The sequence below is a fragment of the Apteryx mantelli genome, chromosome 5, assembly GCF_036417845.1.
Source record: "Apteryx mantelli isolate bAptMan1 chromosome 5, bAptMan1.hap1, whole genome shotgun sequence".
Taxonomy (NCBI): domain Eukaryota; kingdom Metazoa; phylum Chordata; class Aves; order Apterygiformes; family Apterygidae; genus Apteryx; species Apteryx mantelli.
In genome coordinates, this window is record NC_089982.1 from 53,972,510 (window position 1) to 53,995,114 (window position 22,605).

Here is a 22,605-nt window from a genome sequence, read left to right on the forward strand (position 1 = left end):
CCCCCCCGCGCCGCCGCCGCAGCCGCCGCCGCCGCCGCCGCCGCCGCCAGGACCCAAGCCCCGAGCGAGCGCCGCAACGGCACCACCCTACGTCAGCACGCTCGGACGTCACGCGGCGCGCCTATGAGGGGCGGGGGTGGTGCGCGCGGGTGAAGGAGGGCGGCGCGGCGCGGCCCGCGATTGGCGCCCTCGCCAGCGGCGACGCGGGCGGTCAGAGGTGAGGGGGCAAAGGTCGGGGCGCGGCGATGATGTAATGGCTTTGTGCGGTGGGGCGGCGGGGGCAGCAGCTGCAGCGTCTCGCGCGCCGACTCGCGGCTCTGCGGCGTCCTGGGGCCGCCGCCGCCGCCGCCGCTGCGGGGCCTCGCCAACCCGCCGCGGCCCGGCCCGGCCCGGCCCGCCCGGCACCGTGAGTCCGAGCGAGCGGCAGCGCGGGCCCGGTCTCGCTCTCGGTCTCGCCGCGCCCCGGCCCTGGTCCGCTTCCCGGCGGCGGCCGCGCCTCGGGCCCCGCCGGCGCGGCGCGGCCCTGCCGCCCCGCCGGGCGCGTCCCCGCGAGTTGCGCGGCCTCGCCCGGAAGCGTTACGGGCCGCCGGCGGCGGCGGCGCCGTGTTGCGTTGCGTTGTGTTGCGCGCGGGCCCTGCGCGAAGCCGCTGGTCGCGCTGGCGGGGGGCGGCTGGACGGCCCTGGCGGCGCCTCTGGGGCCTCGGGCGCCCGCGGACGTCCCCGGGAGACCGGCGGCGGCAGGAAGCCGAGTCCGGCGGGCCGCGTCTGTTCCGTGCTTCGCACTCCGCTCGTGCCTTGGCGCGGTCGATTCCCCGCGTGAACTACGAAAATTTCTATGCTACACAAGGCTCTGAGACTGCGGAGCTGTTTGAGGTTGTCAGCCGGAGCGTCTCTGAGTTTGGCGTAACGCTGTTAGTCACTTTGCCTCTTCATTTCGCGTTACGCAAACCCTAGGGATTGGGCTCTTCTATCCCGTCGGGGAATAACGCTCGTGGGCTTGGCCCTGAGTGCAAGTGTCTCTTCTTATCTGTTGAACTTGTGCGCCTTGCCTGCTTGCCAGGCTTTGGGCGAGAGATGAAACGAGTAACAGAATCATAAGGTTCTGTTTTTGACCGAGACCCGTACTGGTGTAATGGAAACTCACGTGGCTTTGGTGGCTAAGCTGTGTGCGTTTTATGAGGCTTTGAAGAGCTTGATTCAGGTGTTTCAGGACTTTTTCTTACATACATGAGGAATAGAAACTTATGCTTACTGTTTTCCTTTCTTTGTCTCTTAGGTAAAAAAAATTAAAGCCCTCTTTATGAAACTGATCCCCAGTCAAGTGTAACTTTTGATGTATGGTCTCTAAAGCCCCCCACTATGCCAGCAGCTACTGTAGACCATAGTCAAAGAATCTGTGAAGTCTGGGCTTGTAACTTGGATGAAGAGATGAAGAAAATTCGTCAAGTTATACGGAAGTATAACTATGTAGCTATGGTAAGTGGGCACTTGATCTTTACCTGGCACATTACCACAAAAACATGATGAACTCATTTAATGTTAGTAAATTTTTAGTAAAGTTTTAAACTTGTTTAAGTGTTATCCATTTTCCTTGAAAGAACAATGGATTCTTAGCGCTGAATTAATAATAATACTTTATAAACATTAAAATCCTAATCTATTATCTTTTTTAAGGTTACAGTTACAATATTCTTCAGCTATGAAATCATTCCATGCTTGAAATAATTTTTACACTGCTGATTTTTAATATTAAAATATTTTTTGAAGGTCTTCTGTTGATATTTTAACTCTGTTCTTACAGGATACAGAATTTCCAGGTGTAGTTGCAAGGCCTATTGGAGAATTCAGAAGCAACGCAGACTATCAGTACCAATTATTACGCTGTAATGTAGACTTGCTAAAAATAATTCAGCTAGGACTGACATTTATGAATGAGCAAGGAGAATACCCTCCAGGAACTTCAACGTGGCAATTTAATTTTAAATTTAATTTAACGTAAGTGTTAAATCTCCTTACGGTTAGATGCATGTTTCTGATTTATTGATACAAAAATGTATTATAGGTTATAAAAGTTTATGCTATGTTTATGCACTGTTTGGAATGCTTTATATGAGGAAAATTTTGGCTGGGCAAACGCATGCTTTCTTCCTTCATTTCTGTGCAGACTGTCTTATTGTTTGTAATTTAGTCAGAAATGTGAAACAACTTCAACAAAGTTTTAAAGTGATGGAAGAGTTAGCTCTGCATATTCATATTTAGTGCTTCAAAGTATGAAGTTTAAACTATAAAACGCCAAAACTTAGCTTAAATCTTTCTGGCTGTTATAAGAGTGGCATGTTATTTCTTGTATATTTTAAATGGATAACACAAACATTTGAAGAAAAAATACAAAGTTATTTAAGTGACTAAAAACAAAGCATGACAACAATCATCAGCAAGTTCTAAAGCATATTCTTTAAAGTATTATTCTTATTGAAAGGCACACAACAAGATCATGATAATATTCTAGGTAGAATACTGTCAACTTCTTAATACTGTAGCAGCTTTTCTTCTATTTACTGTACTGTATTTTAATTTTCACTTATTGGCTAAAAGGGGTTTGCTAAATTCTACAGCATAATTCTTGTGGAGATTTCTGTTCTGAATTTTTTTTTTTTGAGCAGCTATTCTGGATTTTTTTTGTGTAACATGTTGATTTAAAAAAAAAAAAACAAGCTGTTTCTACTATCTGTCAGAATAGTATGCTGGACTTCACCTTAGAAAGTGGCTTTGTCAGTGATAAATCTTTAAGTATGAATGTAACTTTCCCAGTGGGACTAGACACTTACGTGGAGTTATAATTACATCTTTAACAAGTAGCTAACAAGGTTACCAAGGCAGTATCTTGATTTTTTTTTTTTTTCCTCACCTAACTAAACATAATCAGTCTGACAGGTTCTCATATGGCTCAGTCTGAGTGCAAACATTTCTCAAATATTTTGAAGGCTTGCATTTTTTTGGTAATTGTGTTATGGGCTGACCACTGGGAAACTTGATATACATGAGTTAAAACTGCAGCCTAAAAAAGGAAGCTTAGAGAATAGGCCTTTTTTTCTGCAGATAAAAACACTTCTTTTCAGAGTCACCAGGACTGTTATAACAAAAAAAACTGCTGTAGTCTCTCCTGATCTTTCTGCTCTTCTAAACAAGCAGTGCTGTGACTTGTCACAAATTGGTTTGGCCTGAGGAATGACATGCTCTTTTTGTTTGAAGCACTTCTTGAAAGAAAAGGAAGTGCGGGTTCACTATTTTGGTATCTCTGACCCTACTTGGCCGTATAAATGCTGGATAGAAATTATCCATTATCTTAATAAATGAATAGACTAATCCTGCTAAGTGCAGGAAGAAGTGGAGGAGGAATGGATTGCTTCCAAACTGTGATCAGTGGAGAAGAGCCTGGGTTATGTTTTATTCATTTTCTGAGCTTCAAAGATCTACCTAATGTCAAGTAACTGAAAACAAAAGTAGTTTTCCATCCATTTGTGCCAGGTGCTACATAGCTAAGAAAGTTTGGTAAGGTAGGAACTAGGTACTCACTGAACTAACTTGTTACTAATTCATTGGTGGAGATTTTATCCCAAATGGTAAGCTAGATGAATGCTGCTTAACACAAGGATAATATTTTTAACAGGGATAGGGAAATAACCTGCTTTTTTTTTTTTTTTAATAAGTTTTCATCTGTTTCTAAATTTCCTGTTGGGAAATGGCACTGTGCCAAGTGTTCTGCTCCTAAAGCAAAACAGCTGTTGGCTGTTCCTAAAGGGTATTTTTTTGTGTGTGTGTGTGTGTGCTGTTCCAGCCAGGCCTTGTCACAATGTATTTTAAAGAGGATAAATATTGCTCTAAACTAAATATCCAACTAATTAGTGCAGAGCAACAAACTAGAATTTTTATTTTTATTTTTTAATAGGCATGTTTGTTTTGGATGGGTTCTTTGATGTGTTATGGAAATGGACAGGTGTTGGGAAGTTGATGCCTTAAAGCTGGAGAGCTAATGAGCAGCTGTGTGTGAGGGAGGAAAAGAGATACAACATATTTGGAGAATGTATCTCCATGTCCTGATGAATGATGACTTGCTATTAAGTGTAGGGATTATAAGTCTACCATTGAATGTAGTTTGGAAATATATTTGGTTTGACATATTGGGTTGTCTTGTCTATTTTAATTTGGGGGGGGGGTGTTGTCCTTCACTAAAATTAAAACCTGTACACTGAAGAAACTTTGTAGAATGGTATGTTGTGGTCAATAATATGAATATTGTCTTCTAAGTAAAGCCACATGTGCATTTACTTTTCAGTTAATCATTTTATGTCTTTGTTATGACAACAGGGTTTTTTTTTTTCTAATTATAAAATTTAATCTATATCTGTTTCATCACAAAATTTCTAAGAATCTACAAAAATATTAGTGATAAAGGGAATAAATACAGGGATAAGAGGGATCAAACAAAGCATAGAGGAACTTTTTTTTTTTCCCCCTCCTGTTAAACTGTAGGTCCAAAATCTGGCTGTTAAAGAAAAGTTGAAGCTGATGGTTTAGAGAGAAATTTTGGGGTTAGCTGAATTGTAAGGATCATCTAGATGGGGCAAATACTCAATTTCCAGTTGTAGTGAGAAGGAAGTTTGGATGAGTGGGGTGTGTGTGTGTGTCTGTCTGAACATTTCTGTAAGCTTAAATCACAGAAAACCAGAAATGAGCAGAAAATACTGTCCACAGAATGAATAAAGCATTGGGATCTGATTTGGAGGGGGCTGTTCTTAAATCTGTAATGTAACAGATTTAAGAAGTGCCTCTCAACTGTTGTATTTACTTTGTTACAGTATAAATAACAGATCTTATTTGGTAAAATATCTGTGTTCATACATTTACTTTCCTCTGTAGATTTCACAAAAGGGGAGTCCTACTAGGGCATAGGATGAGGAGCAGGGAGCTAGGTCGTTATCAAGAATGTAGGAATGGAGATGCTGGGAGTGATCAGATGCTAATGAAGGTTAACAAATAGTATGAAAAGTGGTTGTTTTTGTAACAAACAAGTAACACAGTCAAGTTGCTCCTCCTTTATGCTAGTAAAGCCTGTGGAGTGAGTGAGTTATTACCAGGTTTATAATCACTAAGGTCTATAGATTATGAAAATTTATTTTTTTCCCTCTCTCTTTTAGAGAAGATATGTATGCCCAGGACTCTATTGAACTATTAACGACATCTGGCATCCAGTTTAAAAAGCATGAGGAAGAAGGAATTGAGACACAGTACTTTGCAGAACTGCTTATGACATCAGGAGTTGTACTGTGCGAAGGAGTCAAGTGGCTTTCATTTCATAGGTAAATTTTATATGTTAAGCATTTGAATTGCCTATTTTGACTATTCTCTCATTCTAGAACTTGGATTTCACACCTCATGTTTTAAGTGGTATACATCTGATACAGTACATAGCACATATCTTAGCTGATGAGACTTAAAAAAAACTATTTCTACTGTAATACATAAGGTACCATTCTGTATTAGAAGAATAGAATATACAGAGTGGTACTGGTATTTTATTTTTATAGCTGATTTCACTGAAGGGGTGAACCAGAAAAACATGAAACTCTTAAGCCAGCAGGTGGCATTGCATCTTTTTATACCACATGTGCAAGTAATAATAGAAACAATAAAAGCAAACTATTTGTAAGCACTTCTTGAGCAAATATTGTTTGGCTCATGGGAAACACTACAGAATTACCAGTGAATTGTTTTATAAAACACTTCAAATTTTGTTTTAAATTGTCTGGTAATCTGCACAGCTGCAAATCACTCATCTTAAAAGGAGAGCCATGATGAAAGTCTTAATTCTAGTAGCAGCAATGAATACATCTTACAATTCGTTCCATCACAGGAACTAATTTTCCAAGTAGAAGAAGCAGAAATGAGAACATTAAATCTCTGTGAAACTGTCAAGATACAAAAGATCTTCCAGTGTTAATAAAGTTTAAATCGTTACACTTATGCGGTAGTCATTGTACAGTCAACTACATGCCAAAGATAATTTGCACTTTTTGCAAGCAACAGTGGCTTTAAAGGCTTATTGCTATGTAATGCCCTTATGTTGACATTTTAAATGCTGGCTGCTGAGCAAGTTAACAAAGTTAGAACAAATGCCCGAGCTGAGACCATAAGTTTCATTACAGTTTTATTCTTGTTTATCACACTTGCTACACTGATGAGTGGTAATTTCTAGCTTACTAAATTAGAAGAGGAGATAAACAAAAACAAAAACCAGAACTTGTTCATCCTTAAGTATTAAATCTTGGAGGAGGGGGCTTGGGAGAGAGGAACGCATGGAACCAAAGCACGTGGAATCAAAGAAGAGCTTAAGTTATTAAACAACTAAGAAAAAAGGATTGCTTCAGCTTATCAATTTTATTTCCATAAATAATAAACAAAAGAGGAATTTTGTTTGGGGCTGCTAAAAACTGAAATCTGGTTATCTAAAATGGCTAAACACTACAGTCTTCAAAGAAACTGTTAAGCATTCTGTGTGCTCTGAACATCTGCTGCTAGCCATTATAAGAAGTATGTCAGTTCTTTGACCCAGTCTCTTGCAGAATTCATCTCTCTGACTTGCTTATTAGAAATATTTTCCAGTTATAGACTGACTTTCAAGGGGGAAAAAAAAAAAACAAAAAACATCTAGGGGGATCCACTTTGATTACACTTGGGACCTAATCTGCTCACAACATCTTCCACTTGTAGCCGTCCCAACTCACAATATGACTTCAGAATAACCTTACTCTGGTATCTTGCTGCCAGGGTAGAACCTTAGGAAAAGATTGGAAAAAGAATGCTATGAATTGTATGGAAACCATTGCAAACACTGGATCAGTGAATTAAGTTTGTTTCAGCTTAAACTCAGTATTATGTGCTCTGCTATGTATATTTGTGTTTTACACTTAACTACAGTAAAATAACTTACATGGGTTAGGAGGATGGGGGGTGGGGGTTGCTTATACTTGTAACTGATACATCAGCAAAGGCCATCATGTTTTTGTAGCATCTTTTGTAGCATTGTTTTTCCAATATAGCTTAATAACTTTAGGGGTCTAGTATAAGTTATACTAGCAAAAGAAGACATAAGCCATTTCTGCACTAGGGCCTCTTTTTAAAGTATAGGTATATTGGCTGTGTGTGATTCCTGACTGACATCATGCTAGTAGAAATATAGTGCAAACTATGTGCCTAATGCCATTTTTACCAGTGCAGCTCATGTTAAGTTTTGGGGATAGCTTTATTAAAATTTAGTTGCATCTGCGCTAAGATGGATTTCAGTTGCAGACTTCACTGAAAATGTTTTTAGAAATCCTCTTACAATAGCTATTTCAGCAAAAATTTAGGAAATGTTTGTCAAATGCTGACTGTCCATGTTGCTTGACTGTTGCTTGAATTCAGAGGGTGCTTAAGTGGTTTGAACTTGACAAGGCATGTTGATATTATCTTGAGCACAAAAGGTGGAGTAACAGGTGGAGATCTGAGGAACTGAGAAAGCTAAGACTGAATGCAGAAAGCTTATTTAATGAGTATGGGTCACATAAGGTGTACAGCAAAGAACAGTAAACGGTTGTTTCTAAGTATATCTTAGGCTGATTGTGGTTATGTTTTGTCAGTAGAAACTTAAACAATATGACACTCGGTTGAAAATTTATATTTCATATACACTCTCCCTGCAGTAGTTCTTTGAATCCTGAAAAAGCTGTGCTCAATAGATATAGTGTCAATAGTGGGATCTAGACTTATGGTTCCAGTTTGGAAAATATATGGTGACCTTTGTATACCCTAAACCCATAGAAATACATGGAAAACTGTGTTCATTGATTATTAACTTTCAAAGAGAGAAGTGTGTTAGTGTTTTCTTTCCAAACACAGTTTTTCTAAACTTGCTTATTTGTACTTAGGATGTACTCTTGTGGTTCTCACCCAAACTTAGCAGTATTGAGACTCTTCACTTTCCACTTCAGGATTTGCTTTTAGAAAGATAGTATCTTAATCATGGCTTTAAATTCTTGATCCTATTCATTACTTGCTAACTGAATTTTCAGAGATTGTTCTGACAGGTCAGTGATCTACTGCTTCTAACCATAGCCAGTCTCTGGAAAGCTTTTGTTAATACCCCTCTCTCCCTATGTTGTTATGCTATTGTTTCTGGTTTCTCAAAAATGCTTTAGATACTACTGACCTCAAAAATTTGTGGGTCTCTTAGGAAATGAGGATGAAGGAAATGCTTTTTTTTTTCCTCAAAGTGTGAGGCTTTTGTTTTGTTTCATTTTCCATTCTTCAGTTTCCTGGAACTCTTGTGCAATTTGTTTTCTAAGCTGTTAACTTCTCAAATTCTCTGAATGCTTTCCATCTCTGCTTGATGTAGCTGCGCTGGCATCCTGACCCATTGGTGAATCTCTGTGGGCCTGCATATCTGCCAGGCACGAGTGAGGAACCTTTTGCACTCTCACCAATTCTTGTATGCTAATATGTCATAAGAGATTCCATTAAATCTTTTGTCTGTATTGGAATATATTTGAGTTGATAAAAGAGGCAACCCAAATGAGAGAAGGAGGGCACTCTGAATTTCTAATTCATGCTCCAGTTAAGAAAGCTGTGGGTGCTTGGCAGTCTAACCAGTCACAAAACTGAAGAGCTCAAATGCTGGGTGGAGGTTCAGTTGACTGGTCTGCTGAAGATTTGGGTGTCCATTTAAGTGCAGCCTCCTTGATCTGCCTTGGGAGTCAGGTTGTGCATGTTTATCCTAAACATTTTTGGGAAGCTGAAAAATTCCAAGACATGGTATTTCAATGATCATTTGTGTCTAACTAGTTTTTGTAAAAATTAATCTGTTGATTCACTTCTATCTGAATATATAGCCAGTTATAAAATGGAGTAAATGGAGCTTTTGCAGCCTGCCAGGTTTTATTTCAGAGACTGTTTGTACTTGAATAAAGTTCATAGTTAATTGGCTATCTGAATTCTTTCTGGGTAGTAGGGGAAAGAAATACAGACACTTTAGATGTTTTCCACGGTCCTGTTGCCTACAGCTGTCCATGTTCATTGAAAAACCTGTGGCTGTAATGTGCTTATGTTGCTGTATAGCTCCAGGGGTTGTGGCTAGCTGCACTTAGCAACTTTAAGTGATTATATTAGAAGGGTGAAAGCTTTTTAAGGAAAGGAAGCCTGTGTGCTTTGGAGTATAAACCAACCACTAATTGCCTGTTAGAGGATTAGAAGAAAACTTCTCTAATGAGCTGGTAATTACATAATTGCTCACTGTGGACTTTCTTACCTTCTGTTAGTGTCAGCAGTGGCCAATCAAAATTTTTTGAACTAGACTTGAACTACTTTCGAACTTAGTCTTGAATTAGAGTGGCAGGTCTTATGTTTATGTAAACTTGGATGACTGGCACTTGTTAATTACCAGAAGTATAGTAAAAAGATTATATAAATGTCTTAATACTGTACTATGATTAATAACATGTGGTTTGTGATGATTGTTATGAGGACAATGGGACTAAGGGCAAACAGCTGGAATTTAAGGAATGCAAGCAATCACTCTGAGCTGACTAAAACCAACTCATGCTGAAGATCCAGGAACAGTTATCTGATTGAATACTGTTATGCAGTGAAAGGGTAATCCTGTCTGTTAAAGAATTCCACTCTTTAGATATCCTGTTCCCTTTTTCTTCATGAGGATTCTGGCATGAACTAGTTTTCTGTAAGCGACAGGAAAAAATGTGCAATTCTTCATCACAATTGCAAATTAATGATAACCTGCTCCCCCTCAATACAAAGACTAAATGAATCTTTTGACTTCTCTATTCTCACAGTATTTCCTTCGTAATAGAAATTGGAAGTGATGCAGCTTTTGTTTGAGCCATGAGGATGACAAATGTCATGAATTCAGTGAATTCATAAACATGCTGTCTAATCTCTAGATTAATCTCTCCTTAATCTTGAACAATCTTTTTTGACTCTGTGTGTCTTTCTGAGCAACCTTTTTTGCTAAAGGGGGGAGATGGACAGTTAGATTTTTTTGGTTGGTTGGTTTGATATTTTTGCCTAAGAGGGCTTTATGCTGATAAAGGCTTTTTTTTCCAGTAGGTTCTCAATTAAAGTTAAGCTCTCAAGCTATTGTTTTGCTAAGTATGCTGTAAGTTTTGCATTGTAAATCTCAGCTGCAGTCCTCTGTATCTTTTGACTCCTTTGCTTCCTGGCCAGTGGCTGCTGCTGTGGAGCTTGGAATGCTGCCAGCAGAGCTTCAAAGCACCAAATGCATTGCTGGATTCATTCGACTTGAAATCCCTGTTAGAGTACTGGAAAACCCCTTAGAGCTGTAGTAATCTGTACCTTTTCTGTATCTTGTGTTAATGGATTTTTAGGAAACAATCCATTCACTCTTGCTACATTCAAGATTTTCTAGCGTCTGTGTAGAAATTCGTAAGACCAAGGTGGTGCAAAGAACATTGTATACAAAACATATAAACAATTCTCCTTGCGTCTAGTATGTAAGCTAAAGCCTTGACCCTGCATGAGAAGTCAGCAGCCTAAGTAGGTGCTGAATATCTGCAGGATCAGTAGTACAGTGTCTTCAGCTGACATGTATCTTTTATAGCACTCACCTTACAGTTAAAGCTCAAAGGCCCCAGGCAAGACTTGGACCATGTTGCAAAATTCTTGTTTTTGAGTATAATCCTCATGCTACCAAGAACCAATATGAAATCTTAAGCTGTGAATTTGGAGTCTGTAGTGGCCACCCATTCACTTGAATTGTACTGTGGCTATATGCTAAGATGCCATAAACAGCATAAGCTGATATGGCCTTCAAAAGAGGCAGCCCTGCTGTGTGTTTTTTATCTCCTTTGCTGGTACAGGCATTTTTAAAATTGCACATGAACCAAATCTAGGAAGTGATTTGGTTCAGTGCTAACCGAATAACAAGAATCAGGGTCAGTCCCCTGATCCAGTTCAATGCCTATGTGCGTGACTAATCCTGCAAGTACAGGGGATCAGGCATGAACAGAGTGAGTACCCTCTTTCTGTGTCAGCTACTTCTTAAACTTGCTGAAAGTGCTTGTGCAACTGCAGCATTCGCATGTGATCTGCTCTGACTGATTTTATGTAGCAGTTTGATCAACGATGACTGATTGTCCATTGATCTTTAGAGGGTGAGCAGCCTGGCAGTAGCTGATCAGCTGTGTCAGGGTGACTATCAGTTGTTGCAGCCACCAGTTACTGTGCAGCATTGACTTGTAACCTCTGCCTTGCAAGGAAAGAGGATGAATGGTCATCACTAGAAAAAAAGCCTTTATCAGCATAAAGCTTGCATTAGGTGAAGCTCCAGCGGTACTACCTTGTTTCAGGATTTGGAGAAGCTCTGGCAGGCAGATCTTGGTTTTTCCTTCTTTGTTCTGCCTCATTGAGACTGATTTGGAGATGTTTTCTCTAGAAGCTGCAGTTAGGGCCATTTGCATTCAGACACTTGATTTTATGTAAGAGTCGGTCTAAACTGCATGAAATTAAGTGAAGTGTCTTCCTGTTATTGTGTAAGTAAAGAAAGTCTTGATGCTGGAAGTGAGAAGGATGTTTCAAGTTATTTGCCTATATTGTTTTTGTTATTAATTTGCAGTGGATATGACTTCGGCTACCTAATCAAAATCCTGACAAACTCTAATTTACCTGAAGAAGAGCTGGACTTCTTTGAGATATTGAGATTGTTTTTCCCTGTCATCTATGATGTAAAATATCTCATGAAGAGTTGCAAAAATCTAAAGGTAAGTAGTCTGTTATATGACTCAGAGCAGACTTTATTTTTGAAGAGAGAGAATTTTCTGCTAAAAGATTATCTTGTTTTCTGTCCTGTTTTGCTTTGATATTACCCATTAATCAGCACTTTTGTCTCAAACTTTGTATATTTAATATTAAAGGCTACTGATAGAGGCAGGCAGGAGCACACATCAACTTTTATAACTGCTTACCAGTTAAGTAGCAAGCTGATACTGTATCAGTAGCTGTGCCCAGTCTGTGCTGCAGATGATAAGCCCATGTTTGGAAGTAATCCTTCACTTGAGCCATAAGAATTGATGGGTTTCATATACTCTTATTTCCTCACTGTGCAGTCCACTAAAGGACTGCAGTCGTCTTGGCAAAGGTAATGGCAACGATGATGCTGTGGAAGTGTCTCAGGAAGAGGAATGGAGCGAAGAATGCTTCAGATGGCCCCATAAGGAAAGACAAAAAGCAGCTTATGTTCAGGGACAACATGCGACTTCTAGAAAAAATGCAGTGCTAGAAACTAATCTCTCATGTCAGGCCAGTGGGGCTACTAATTGGCTTATTCTGTCGGGCTTAAAATTTGGAGAAGACTTTATTGGACTGGAGAATGAATGCAAACTGGAACTAAGTGTGTGAAGGGGAAGACAGCAAAGTGAAAGATGGGACCCCAGAACTACAGGGACTGTTACAGCTTTACTTGCCAGAGAACTGTAAGACTCTGGACTACTACTGGAATGAGGTGCACCGCTCATCCGAGGCAGTAAATGACTTGCTGCTTTCATGGAAAGTAACCCAGTTCGCTAGGCTTTCTTAATCCAAACCTGAAGGAAAAAGAGAACGCTGACTGTAGTACAATCAAATCGTGACTAAGGAATGGCTTGCCACTTCAGCATGCTGAACTAGTGATCTGCGCGGGGTTTACAATCCTCTGTTTCTTTCTGAGATTAACCAAATAGAATGTGTCACTTTTAAGCAGCAGTCTACTTGTGTGGGAAGTAAGGTGTGTAATTCCTTTTGTTAATCAAATTGATGTTGAAAATGGAGACCTCCATTTCAGTTAGCAAGAAAAGTATACCTACCTGTGTTCATCCAGAGTTGTTGTTATTGGGATAATCAGCCTGGCAAATGGCTAGGTATTAAAGAACATTTTAGAAACTGGTTTTCTCCAATGAGGCCAGAAGAAAAAATGAGATGTTCATAAACTTCAGGAGTCTTAAAAACAGAAAACCTTTCTCCTTCCTGGTGAAGGAAAGCAAAGTATCTGGTGTCTTACTGGTGGCAGCTTGCACCGGGAACAAAATGTATAATCCAACTTCAGTGATCTGGGAGAGGTGACAGATTTAATAAGCCTCTAGTAACAGTATACATTTGGAATGGGGTTGGGGAGGAAGGGATTGTATTTCCTATCATTTCATTAAGAAATAGTTGTATGTAACCTGCATTTTTGAGAGATTCTGCTGTATTTTAAAAGACAAGAAAAACCCTCGCAGGTCTTATTTCAGCAAATGTTAAGAACAAGGATGATTTTTCAGTTTAATATGTAGGCCAGCTTTCCTGTGGTAAATCTTGATCCTGTCATCTAACCTGCAGACTGGTAATGACAGAAGGGGAAGGGATGTGGACTGCCCTACCCCTCCAAACACCAGTGATGAAATGATGGTGGACTTGTTCTGTACTGAGAACAGCTGTTTAGCAACTTGTTTCAAACATTTCAGTGTTGTGACTCTTAAAATGCATGCGCTGTCTCCTAACATATGTCACTTTAAATCTCTATTAAATTGCAGTGAATTGAACTGCTGTGCAGTTGTGCTTTATTGACTTGTGTAAGTTATTTTTCATATGAAATGCACTCATTTGCTGTAGCTTCCCCTCACCCATCCAAAAATGCATTTTGACATTGAGAAGAGAAGTATTCTTTAGGACTGGGAAGCTGTTTGCTGCTTTTTTATGGAATTAAGGTAGTCTCTGAATTTACAGTATGTTATTCTGCTCTAACTCAAATGGGCATGTGTGCTTTAGTGGCATGCAGATTGGGAGTTAACTTGAAATATATTAATGCAGTATAGACTTACATTTTTTGCTTATTCTCTACAAACCTTTCTATGTTGACAATTCCATACCTTTTACAGTAATGGCAACTATAGATAATGTAGATTTATAGACCTTGTTTGAAACATGCTTTAATTATGGGATTTGTACAGAACAATGAATTCTACCAATGCCATGAAACTTGAGTTTGGTCTGGATTTGCTGTTGATTATGGTAATATGATTATATAAATCAATTTGTTTGACCTCTTCTTGAAAACTGATGCTCTGAAAATCTGGAATTTTGTAGAAACATTATCTCTATAAAAAGGAAAATGTATATTTAACTCAGCAGGTAGAAGAAATGTAATCCATAGTTTGTGAATCATTTTAGGTTTTTTTTCCTTTGGTTCCCCTTCTACTGTCTTCCTATCCTCCTCTCCCAAGAAAAAATGTTCTTATCTGGAATGCAAAAGTCTTGTCTGAAAGAGAATCTCAATAGCCTATTAATCTTCAGAAACAGCTGGGTTTTATTCTGTAATTTTTGCAGTTATAGACCAAGAAGTTTCTCACAGAAGTAGTGTGTGATGTATTTAAAAATAAATATACCACTGAAAGCACTGTTTTCAAAGCATTCTTCTATAGACCGCTGTTACTGTAATTTCTGAATTATTATATCTACATTCCAGAACTTGCAGCCAGTGTATAAATATCACTGAAGAAAAACCCTTGAATAATAAAAATCAGAGCTATTTGAAGCTGGTGTAAATAGTCTTACAGCTAGAAGAACCTGATGATGAGGCACTGTTCAGTCACTGCTTGTAAAGGGCTTAAAAGCAGCAAATGGTATCTTAAAAGCGGGCAGGCTTAACAGCAGTTGCTAACTTGAACAGCTTGTTACTGCAAGTCGGAGAGCAGAGAACAACCTTGTATCTGAGATACTCTTCCTTTCTGTCCACCAACCCTCAGCCCTTTCTTAAGAGTGTGTGTTAAATAACTGAGTTAGCACGTATGCGGTGTTCAAGTGTCATATACAAGCAAGGAAAGAAAACAAGCCAAATTCTCTACTTAACTAGCTAGTGTATCGACTTATTCTCATCTTAAACTTTCATAAACTATCCTCTTGCTGCTTGAGCTAGAATAAAACTAGCCATAGCAATACCAGATCTTCATGTTGGTTGTAGGGTTTACTTGGGAATGTTATTACTTTTACAAGAAAACAAAAATCCAGACCCAAACCTGTAGCCATAAGGTTCATAGAAATTTTCATAAAATTTTATCTGAAAAGATATGTTATTTTTGTTACTCTGAATTTTAACTTGTCCTGTTACACTTTTGCCTCTTACTGCTTCCCTTCCTGTACTCAAAACAGGTTAAGGGTGTGAGGACAGGTGAACTCAAATACTAGGGAGTCTTTGTTTAAAAGTATGGCCTCTCTGCTACGTTTTTGCCTTGCAGAGTTCAAAGTTGCATTAAGGGGGTTGTCTTTGTCCTTTCTAGATCATAATGCACCTACGTGTTTTTTAGCCTCTTGCCAGTAGCTTAATGTCTTAATGATAAAGAAAACTTGTACAAAATTATATTCCCACAGTGTAGTTCATGGTATTAAAAGATCACAGTTACAGTTTAACACGAATCAGTTTAAAGATACACATGCTATCTGTGTAAAAACAAACTGGTTTCTGAGAGGTTTGCTTCTGCAAGTGGTGGTTGTTACCATTTTCTAGCACTAAAATGAAGGGTTAATTTAGCCACTGTGCAGTTTAGGGGATAGTCTTACCAGAGGCTGCCAAGGCTTTCACATAAGTTAAACTTACCAGGAAGAAAATTTGCTTCAAAACTGCAGAAGGCTGTAGCTTTGAGAGAGGTCACTTTGCAGAAGCTCTGCAGTGATCTCTGCACCTTCAGTCTTTGGAGCTATCATTTTAAATCTTGTATCAACATTCAAAGAGGACAATACTGCTTTAAATGGTTCCCTTTCTGTATGTGAGCTGTTCATATCCTTTTTATAAGAAGTAGGTTTCATTACAGATGTAGTGTGACTGTTTTAAAGACCACTAAATATACATCTAAGAGAAAAGCCGACCATGCCTTTGGCTTTTAGTATCTTAAACTGGTTACAAAATGTTGGGGTTTTTTGTGTGTGTTTTTTCTACCCTCTTATGGTAGTTAACAAAACAAACTTTAAATTTGAAGAGGATAAGAATGTCCTGAGGAGAGGAAGTGGGCTTTTTTTGACTTTAGCACCTGGTTTCTAAATGTGTAACATTTTCCTGAACTCCTTGGAGTGTTCTGGATACTTAAGTTTTTGTGAGGGGAAGTGAAAAACCCTCAGCTTAATTGTTGAAAGGTAAGTGGAAAGAAAAAAGTCTCTTTCAAAGGAAACCTAGATACTTTAACACATGGAGGCATGTGTGCATCTCATTCATAAGCGCTTGAATTCCTGTGTTTGTAGAACAGCATTTTCACCTTTTAAACTTTCACTGAAATAGGAGTACAGGAAGGAATGCCTTGTTTTGTTCATCTTCATCGCCAGTCCTTTCAACTTTTTGAAGGAATTGTTTTGTTAAGTAATGACTTCTGTTACTGGAGTATCTGGAACCTGAAGGAGTAGTAGATTGGTTGGTCACAACTAATACTATATTTAGGACTGGCACAGAATTCTAATGCTGCAGTTGCTGCTGAGCACTTGATTCTCCAGGTGTGCTTTTGTCTAGCATAGTGACTGTTTCAGCTACTGTGCCAAACTTTAAAATATACATAAGGTTGTAAGTCCTGTGTACCAAGTTTTCCCAAATATGAATCAAAAAACTGAACTGCAATATTTTTTCTGCAGTTAACAGTACTGTTTTCTTTTTCAGGGTGGATTACAAGAAGTGGCTGAGCAGTTAGAGCTGGAAAGGATAGGACCACAGCATCAGGCAGGATCTGATTCTTTACTCACAGGAATGGCCTTTTTCAAAATGAGAGAAGTAGGTAGACATATTGGTTTATCCTCATGATAGTAACTTGCTGTAATAGTCAGATGGGGTTGCTGCTTTTGATAAGTTTACTGTATTTTAAGGAGACCTCAGAAGGGCTTAAGGGGCCACTGGTTTCTTGACAAAAATAAGACCACTTGTATTTTCCCCAGGGTAAGTGTGAACCAGCACTATTTATTTCTTAGCTAGCTGCCGCAAGTGAGTATTGCTTCCTATTTCCATCCTATGCTTTGCTTTGGGGGTGGGGAGTGGGGGTTTTTTTGCCTCCCTGTTTTGCAGGCTGCCTTTTTTAGATGGCTGCTGCAGTGGGTTATAAGCTGCTGGAGCCAAACACTGCTTCTTTTTGGGTGACCCTACTCAGGCTGCCTTCTGGGGAGCTTCTGCTCGCTGTTACACCTAGCTGACGTGCACTGCTATTTGTGACAGGCCTAGTAGGGGGGAAAGAGGAGGTCTGTCTGCATTAGCCACTTTTATCTGAACTTGTAGGCTACAGGAATAATAAATATTGAATCGCAGAGTGCTGCGGAGAATGTCCATACATCTGTTCCTTGCCATTGAGTAAAGCACAAATAATCTTAACACGGATTCTAAAAGATTAGACATCAGTCAGTTAATTCAAGGTTCAGAGCAAGGGAAGTCAGGTCGTATAAACTTAGCCTATCCCTGCTACTTGTCTGCATATAACGGGGAAATATTAGGATATTTTACATTAACAGAACAAATAAATGTTGAAAAGGCCTCTTCTGAAAGCAATGAACAGGGTAAGTGCCAGTGCGTATAAACATGGCATTCTGCCAGTGATTCAGTCTCATTTACCATTATCAAAGCTGATCACAGTAGCAAACGTCATCTTTTCATAAGATTTAATACTGCATCCTGAGTTTACTACCTTCTGCAATCCAGCCTGTTGTATAAGAGAGAAACTGAGCACGAGTTTCTGACAAATTCTGGTGGAAGTGAAACGTGAGTGCTGTGATTTATCCTGCTGAAACTGTTAAAGTTGTCAAGCATGTCATGTGCTACAGTTGCAATAGAGGATTGTGTTTCTGGTATGATCCAAGCATGGTATGGCTAACTGCAATCTGCCCGATATTGTTAATCTTTCACTTTTGAATTTGAAACAAAATCCAAAGCAACTAAAGGGAAATAATAATAATAAGCATACCTAAGATACCATTTCAAGTTCGATAGAGAAAAGGTTCAAATCCATGATCATTTCTTTAATAAGATGTAGTCTTCATTACATGACAAATAAATTTATTGAATTTGTTTACCAAACATTCTTATTTGGACAAGTAGAAATTCTTGAATTTAGTGCAAACCATTAGCTTAATGAAGCCAACAAAGATGGGTTGATTATGATGATTTTTCAGAGATGCTTTAAAAACCTGGCATTTCTAAAAAACAAAGCAGTAATCAGCATAGAGAAATATACTTAGTATGCTTTTTAAAGCCTTTTCAGTAGAATTGAATGTTTAATGATATATGGCTTAGTGAAAAACATTGTTTTACAGTGTTTTTAAAGGTACAAGATATATTATGTTACTGATTGCTGCTAAGGGGTTGCAATGTGCTTGCTGGGATTTTGGGTCCCAGCCAAAAAGTTGTTGATCTTTTTCTTCCCATCAGAGTTACTTAAATATTGATGCTACAACAGTAGACCTGTGGGTTTAGGGTTTTCCTATTTGTTTCTTTAAGAACAGCTGGATGGCTTTAAAACTCTTTAAACTGAGGTTCCTTTAATTTCTGCAGTACAGCATTCTCCATCTGGACAGTGCTGCGAAGAACAAAATTTAAAGGGGGAGGTTTTTTAGACTCTGCATTATATGCAGTTCTCTGCACTTAGACATGGATTGTGTCCACGCTGCTCCTGCATGCCTCTAGCTGCCTTAGATTTCTGCTGTTGCTGGTGATTCAGAATGTCAACCACTGGGATGGCCAGGGTTGCCATGAAGTTTTTTAGAGTGGAGAATTTTTTTGTGTATGTGGGTTATCCTTTTATTTTTATGGGGTAGATAGTCTCCTTGCTTGAAACCCTAGACCTGAAAGCTAGAATATCATAGAGTTTCATATGGCTTCTAATGAAGGGTCCTTTCGGTAATTAAGACTTGTGAAGGCTGGTGTAAGCACAGTTTTAGTAAAAAAATTTGCTTTAATTTGCTGTTCCCTTTTAAACGAAGTCCCCCTCTGTAATGAGAAGCTAGCCAGAAAGGCATCTTCCTGCTTTTTCCAAAACTCCAAAACTTTCCAAAATTATTTTTCCAAAATAATGGGTTTTGTGCTCAGCATCCCCCTAGTTCCTCCCTCCCCCCAAAAACAAACTTGTAATATGAATCAGGATGTATCTCCATTTCAAGACAGATTATGATGAAAACCTCACATCAAGGAGTAGGTAGAGTACAGAAACCTGTGATGAGTACCAGGCAGATGCCTTTTGCAAGAAACGTCACAGAAATCAGTTGAAGAAATATATTTGCACTTGCAGAAAAGTGAGTGATGACTGTGATAATGCAGAATCATCAAACCTGTTTATTTGGCCATTTCATCAGGAAAGATGCATGGGAAGACTAACTGGATTCCTTGCTTGAGGTATCATGCCATATATCCCATTTTGTCCTGAAGAGATTATGTTATGTTAATTGTGTCATATTTTGCATCTTGGGATTTGGTATGTGATGCTAAAACCAAAGTAACTTTTTTTTAAGCCTTTGTGCACTTTTAATCTAAGCTGAACTTTTTCTTTGGCAATAATTCGTGTCTCTCTTTTAACTCTTTAGATGTTCTTTGAAGATCACATTGATGATGCCAAATATTGTGGCCACTTATATGGCCTTGGTTCGGGGTCATCTTATGTACAAAATGGCACAGGAAATGCATATGAAGAAGAAGCTAACAAGCAGTCATGACATGAAATGAAAGGCCATCTTTTTTGAGCTCCACGTGCTTGTATATAGGTTTTATCTCTGGTTGAACCCCTTGGACAATAAGGCTTTTTTTCCCCCTTTCTCAGCACATGTTCTTTTCTGCCTTTCTATGTACTAAACCTGACTGTTCCTATCACAGATTTTGATCTTAATATTGATATGTAGAATTTTCTGGGTTACTTCTGGCCTCATAGCTAGCCCATTTGTAAAGAAGCATGTATAGGATCAGTGTGGCAGAGAGAAGGGGAAAACTAAATCATAATGAATAGTCTGGTAAACTTACCTAGTTGGTCTTAGTTTTTTTTGTCTCTTCCCCTCCCCCTCTTCCTTCCTTCTCCAAATTAACTAGCACTGATTATAACTAACTTCCCCATTCTTGCCTGTCCCTTCCAATATGCAGGCGTTTTAGCTATTCAGGATTGTGGACCATCAAATTTGCACTTTAGAGAGCGACTCTGACTCAGATCCTCTGTTTTATTTGAAGTTTTTTTTTCTTTTGCCCTCAGCTAGAAAACAATCATTTGTCAAGTTCAGCAGCTTCACTCTGAATTTCCTTGGTATCAACCTGTAGAACATGACTCGTTTGCTGCATAACCTGCATTTGTTCAAGCAAAACAAACTACTGAAATCATAACAACTGCTGTTGTTTTACTGGTATTCAGTCATCATCAAACACATCCTGCACATGTCAGCTTCTGGTTGGCCTGCTGCTTTAAAACCGCTCTGTGATGGGGGAAAGATGTTTGAAAAACCAGCTTTACACCCTTCAGGAAAAGAACAGCTATGACTTTAGCATTTTTGCCATTAAGCTGAGAGTTGAAGGATATTGGAACAGTAGGAATTTTGTAATGGCACGCTTCCCTCAATTAACTTCCTAGCTTTTATTCTAGTAATGTATACCCCAAATACTTTTTATGAAGTCATATTTATTATGTACTTGATTTGATGATTTTTGAAAGTCAGTTTAGTTAAAGATAAAACCCAAAGATCTGAAAAAATACTATTTAATTGAACTATTAAATTAGAAGAACAATTAAATCGTGCTTTTTTGTAGTTGCTACAAAGACAGATGTTACAGAGATTTGTTGTAAAACAACAAAATATAAATAACTTATAGCTAATAAAGTTACCTGAGGAGTGTAATGCTAGTTTATTTTTGAGTATATCTTAGCAATATATTTTAGATATATTGTTTTAAAGGACCCTGAAGTAAGTTCTTAACCCTGCATAGCATGTGTACAGAGCAGTTGTGCAGGAAGGATTTTTGGTATTGAATAGCTAAATACTAGCCTGAAATGATGGAATGTGCGACATTGTGTGCCTGTGTGTGTGCGCGCGCATATGTGTGTGCGTGTTCTACACTGAAATCAATAGTAGAAAAATCTCCAAATGTTCGCCAAATTAATCTGTTTTACCTTGTACTTCAAAAAATTCTTTTTTTCATTGAGTTACAATGATGTAACTGGGTGGTCCTTTTTAAAACAACGAATTATTTGCATAACAGAGGGTATTTGTTTTTAAAGCTTTTGTAAATAAAGGCTTCAGAAATGTTTTCTTACATAACTACAGACTGGTGCTTTTGTTGCAAAATTTTTCCTAGAATGTGTGTATTATATCCAGTTTAATTTTGTTTACTGTTTTGCTTAAGCTCAATAGCTCTCTTTCATATGTTTATAAAATTATCTAATTCCCTGCTCGCTGACTGATTCCACCATCAGTTCATTGCTGTTAAGGGAGAGGAGCAGAATTCTTTTTACAGGCTTCTAGTTATTTCATTCCTACTGACCTGAGTTGCTAGAGTGGTGAGTACAATTTACTACTGAGGCATCCAAATCCCATTAGTAATTTCTTTTTGTACCTTGATGCATAAGGTGATGTGATTTAGTTTATTTTTTTAACTGTGGCTGTCTTTGGCTTTCATGAGAAGATATTTAACAGAAAAACGGGTATGCATTTTTACTGTGACATCAGCCTTGTCTTTTAACATTTGAACTCTAGGCTTCAGTGGAAGTTTTGCACGCACAAGTAATGAAGTAACCCCTGAAGTCTGATACATTGTTTAAAATATTAGTAGCTTTGCCCAAAGCATACTGGTACAGCTCTCTGTGGTTAACCTTTGAAGGAAATGACTTCTTTAGAAGAACTTTGGGTTTTCGTTTTGAAGTAACTTTTTAGCTGTGGACAAAGGAAGTCTTCAGAGGCTTCCGAATATGTGCTTACAGTAGAGTTTTAGTTTGGTTTGGGATGTGCTTCTGAAGTGACTGCTGGGCATCCCACATGCTGTGCTTTGCTTCACATCATTAACTTGTTGGAGCTGGGGCTCCCTTTGGAAGAAGCTAACCCAAAAGGTATGTGCTAGGTGTGCATCTTGTGTGTCCCAGCTGCTAATGAGCATGCAGCCAGCAGGACCAGGCTGAGTTTGCGTAAGCCTAGCCCAAAATTCTCGTGGGGTATTTGGCTTCAAGCAGTTCTGTTCTTTTGTCTCCTTCCAGTAGGAAAAGCTGTCCTCAAAAGTCACCAGAGTGAAATTAAGATTATGCTTTATTCCATGTGAGAACTCTTGGTCTGATCAGATGTGACCTGTCTGTGGATGAGAGTTGATTACAGCTGGGAGATGTCTGTGCAGCATTCAGTTTCCTTGGCAAAATTAGATTTTGTTTCCATTAAGGAGTGATTTAAATGGCCAGTTGTAGAGATTATGAAAAAAGCTTTTCTTCTCATTTATAGGACTATTACTTGTAAAGTGCAGAGTTTCTAAAATCTAAATGTTTCCAAAGTGGACAGGATTAATTGCTTTTGTGAAAACAAATGTGTAGGCACAGTTCCAGCTGTCTAGACATGCAC

General features: G+C 38.9%; 2 protein-coding genes across 5 annotated transcripts in view; one reads left to right on the top strand and one right to left on the bottom strand.

Annotated features, from left to right (window-relative positions):
• The first annotated feature begins 141 nt into the window (after positions 1 to 141).
• CNOT7 (CCR4-NOT transcription complex subunit 7) lies at positions 142 to 21,324 on the top strand. Of its 4 annotated transcripts, none has more exons than XM_067298016.1 (7): positions 142 to 217; positions 1,277 to 1,476; positions 1,802 to 1,995; positions 5,199 to 5,360; positions 11,684 to 11,828; positions 16,718 to 16,828; positions 19,615 to 21,324. In XM_067298016.1, the coding sequence occupies exons 2-7, from the start codon at positions 1,360 to 1,362 to the stop codon at positions 19,741 to 19,743; spliced, it is 858 nt and encodes a 285-aa protein (XP_067154117.1). In that variant the 5' UTR covers positions 142 to 217; positions 1,277 to 1,359; the 3' UTR covers positions 19,744 to 21,324. The 4 variants fall into 4 exon arrangements, with proteins under 4 accessions (XP_067154117.1, XP_067154119.1, XP_067154116.1 ...); XM_067298015.1 differs by lacking the exon at positions 142 to 217 and adding an exon at positions 307 to 406; XM_067298017.1 differs by lacking the exon at positions 142 to 217 and adding an exon at positions 672 to 911.
• The window catches only part of ZDHHC2 (zinc finger DHHC-type palmitoyltransferase 2), a 52,742-nt gene continuing 46,974 nt past the window's right edge, over positions 16,838 to 22,605 (bottom strand). The window contains exon 14 of the transcript XR_010884427.1: positions 16,838 to 18,234. The gene's annotated coding sequence lies outside the window, so the exon portion shown is untranslated. The remainder of the gene's footprint in view (positions 18,235 to 22,605) is intronic.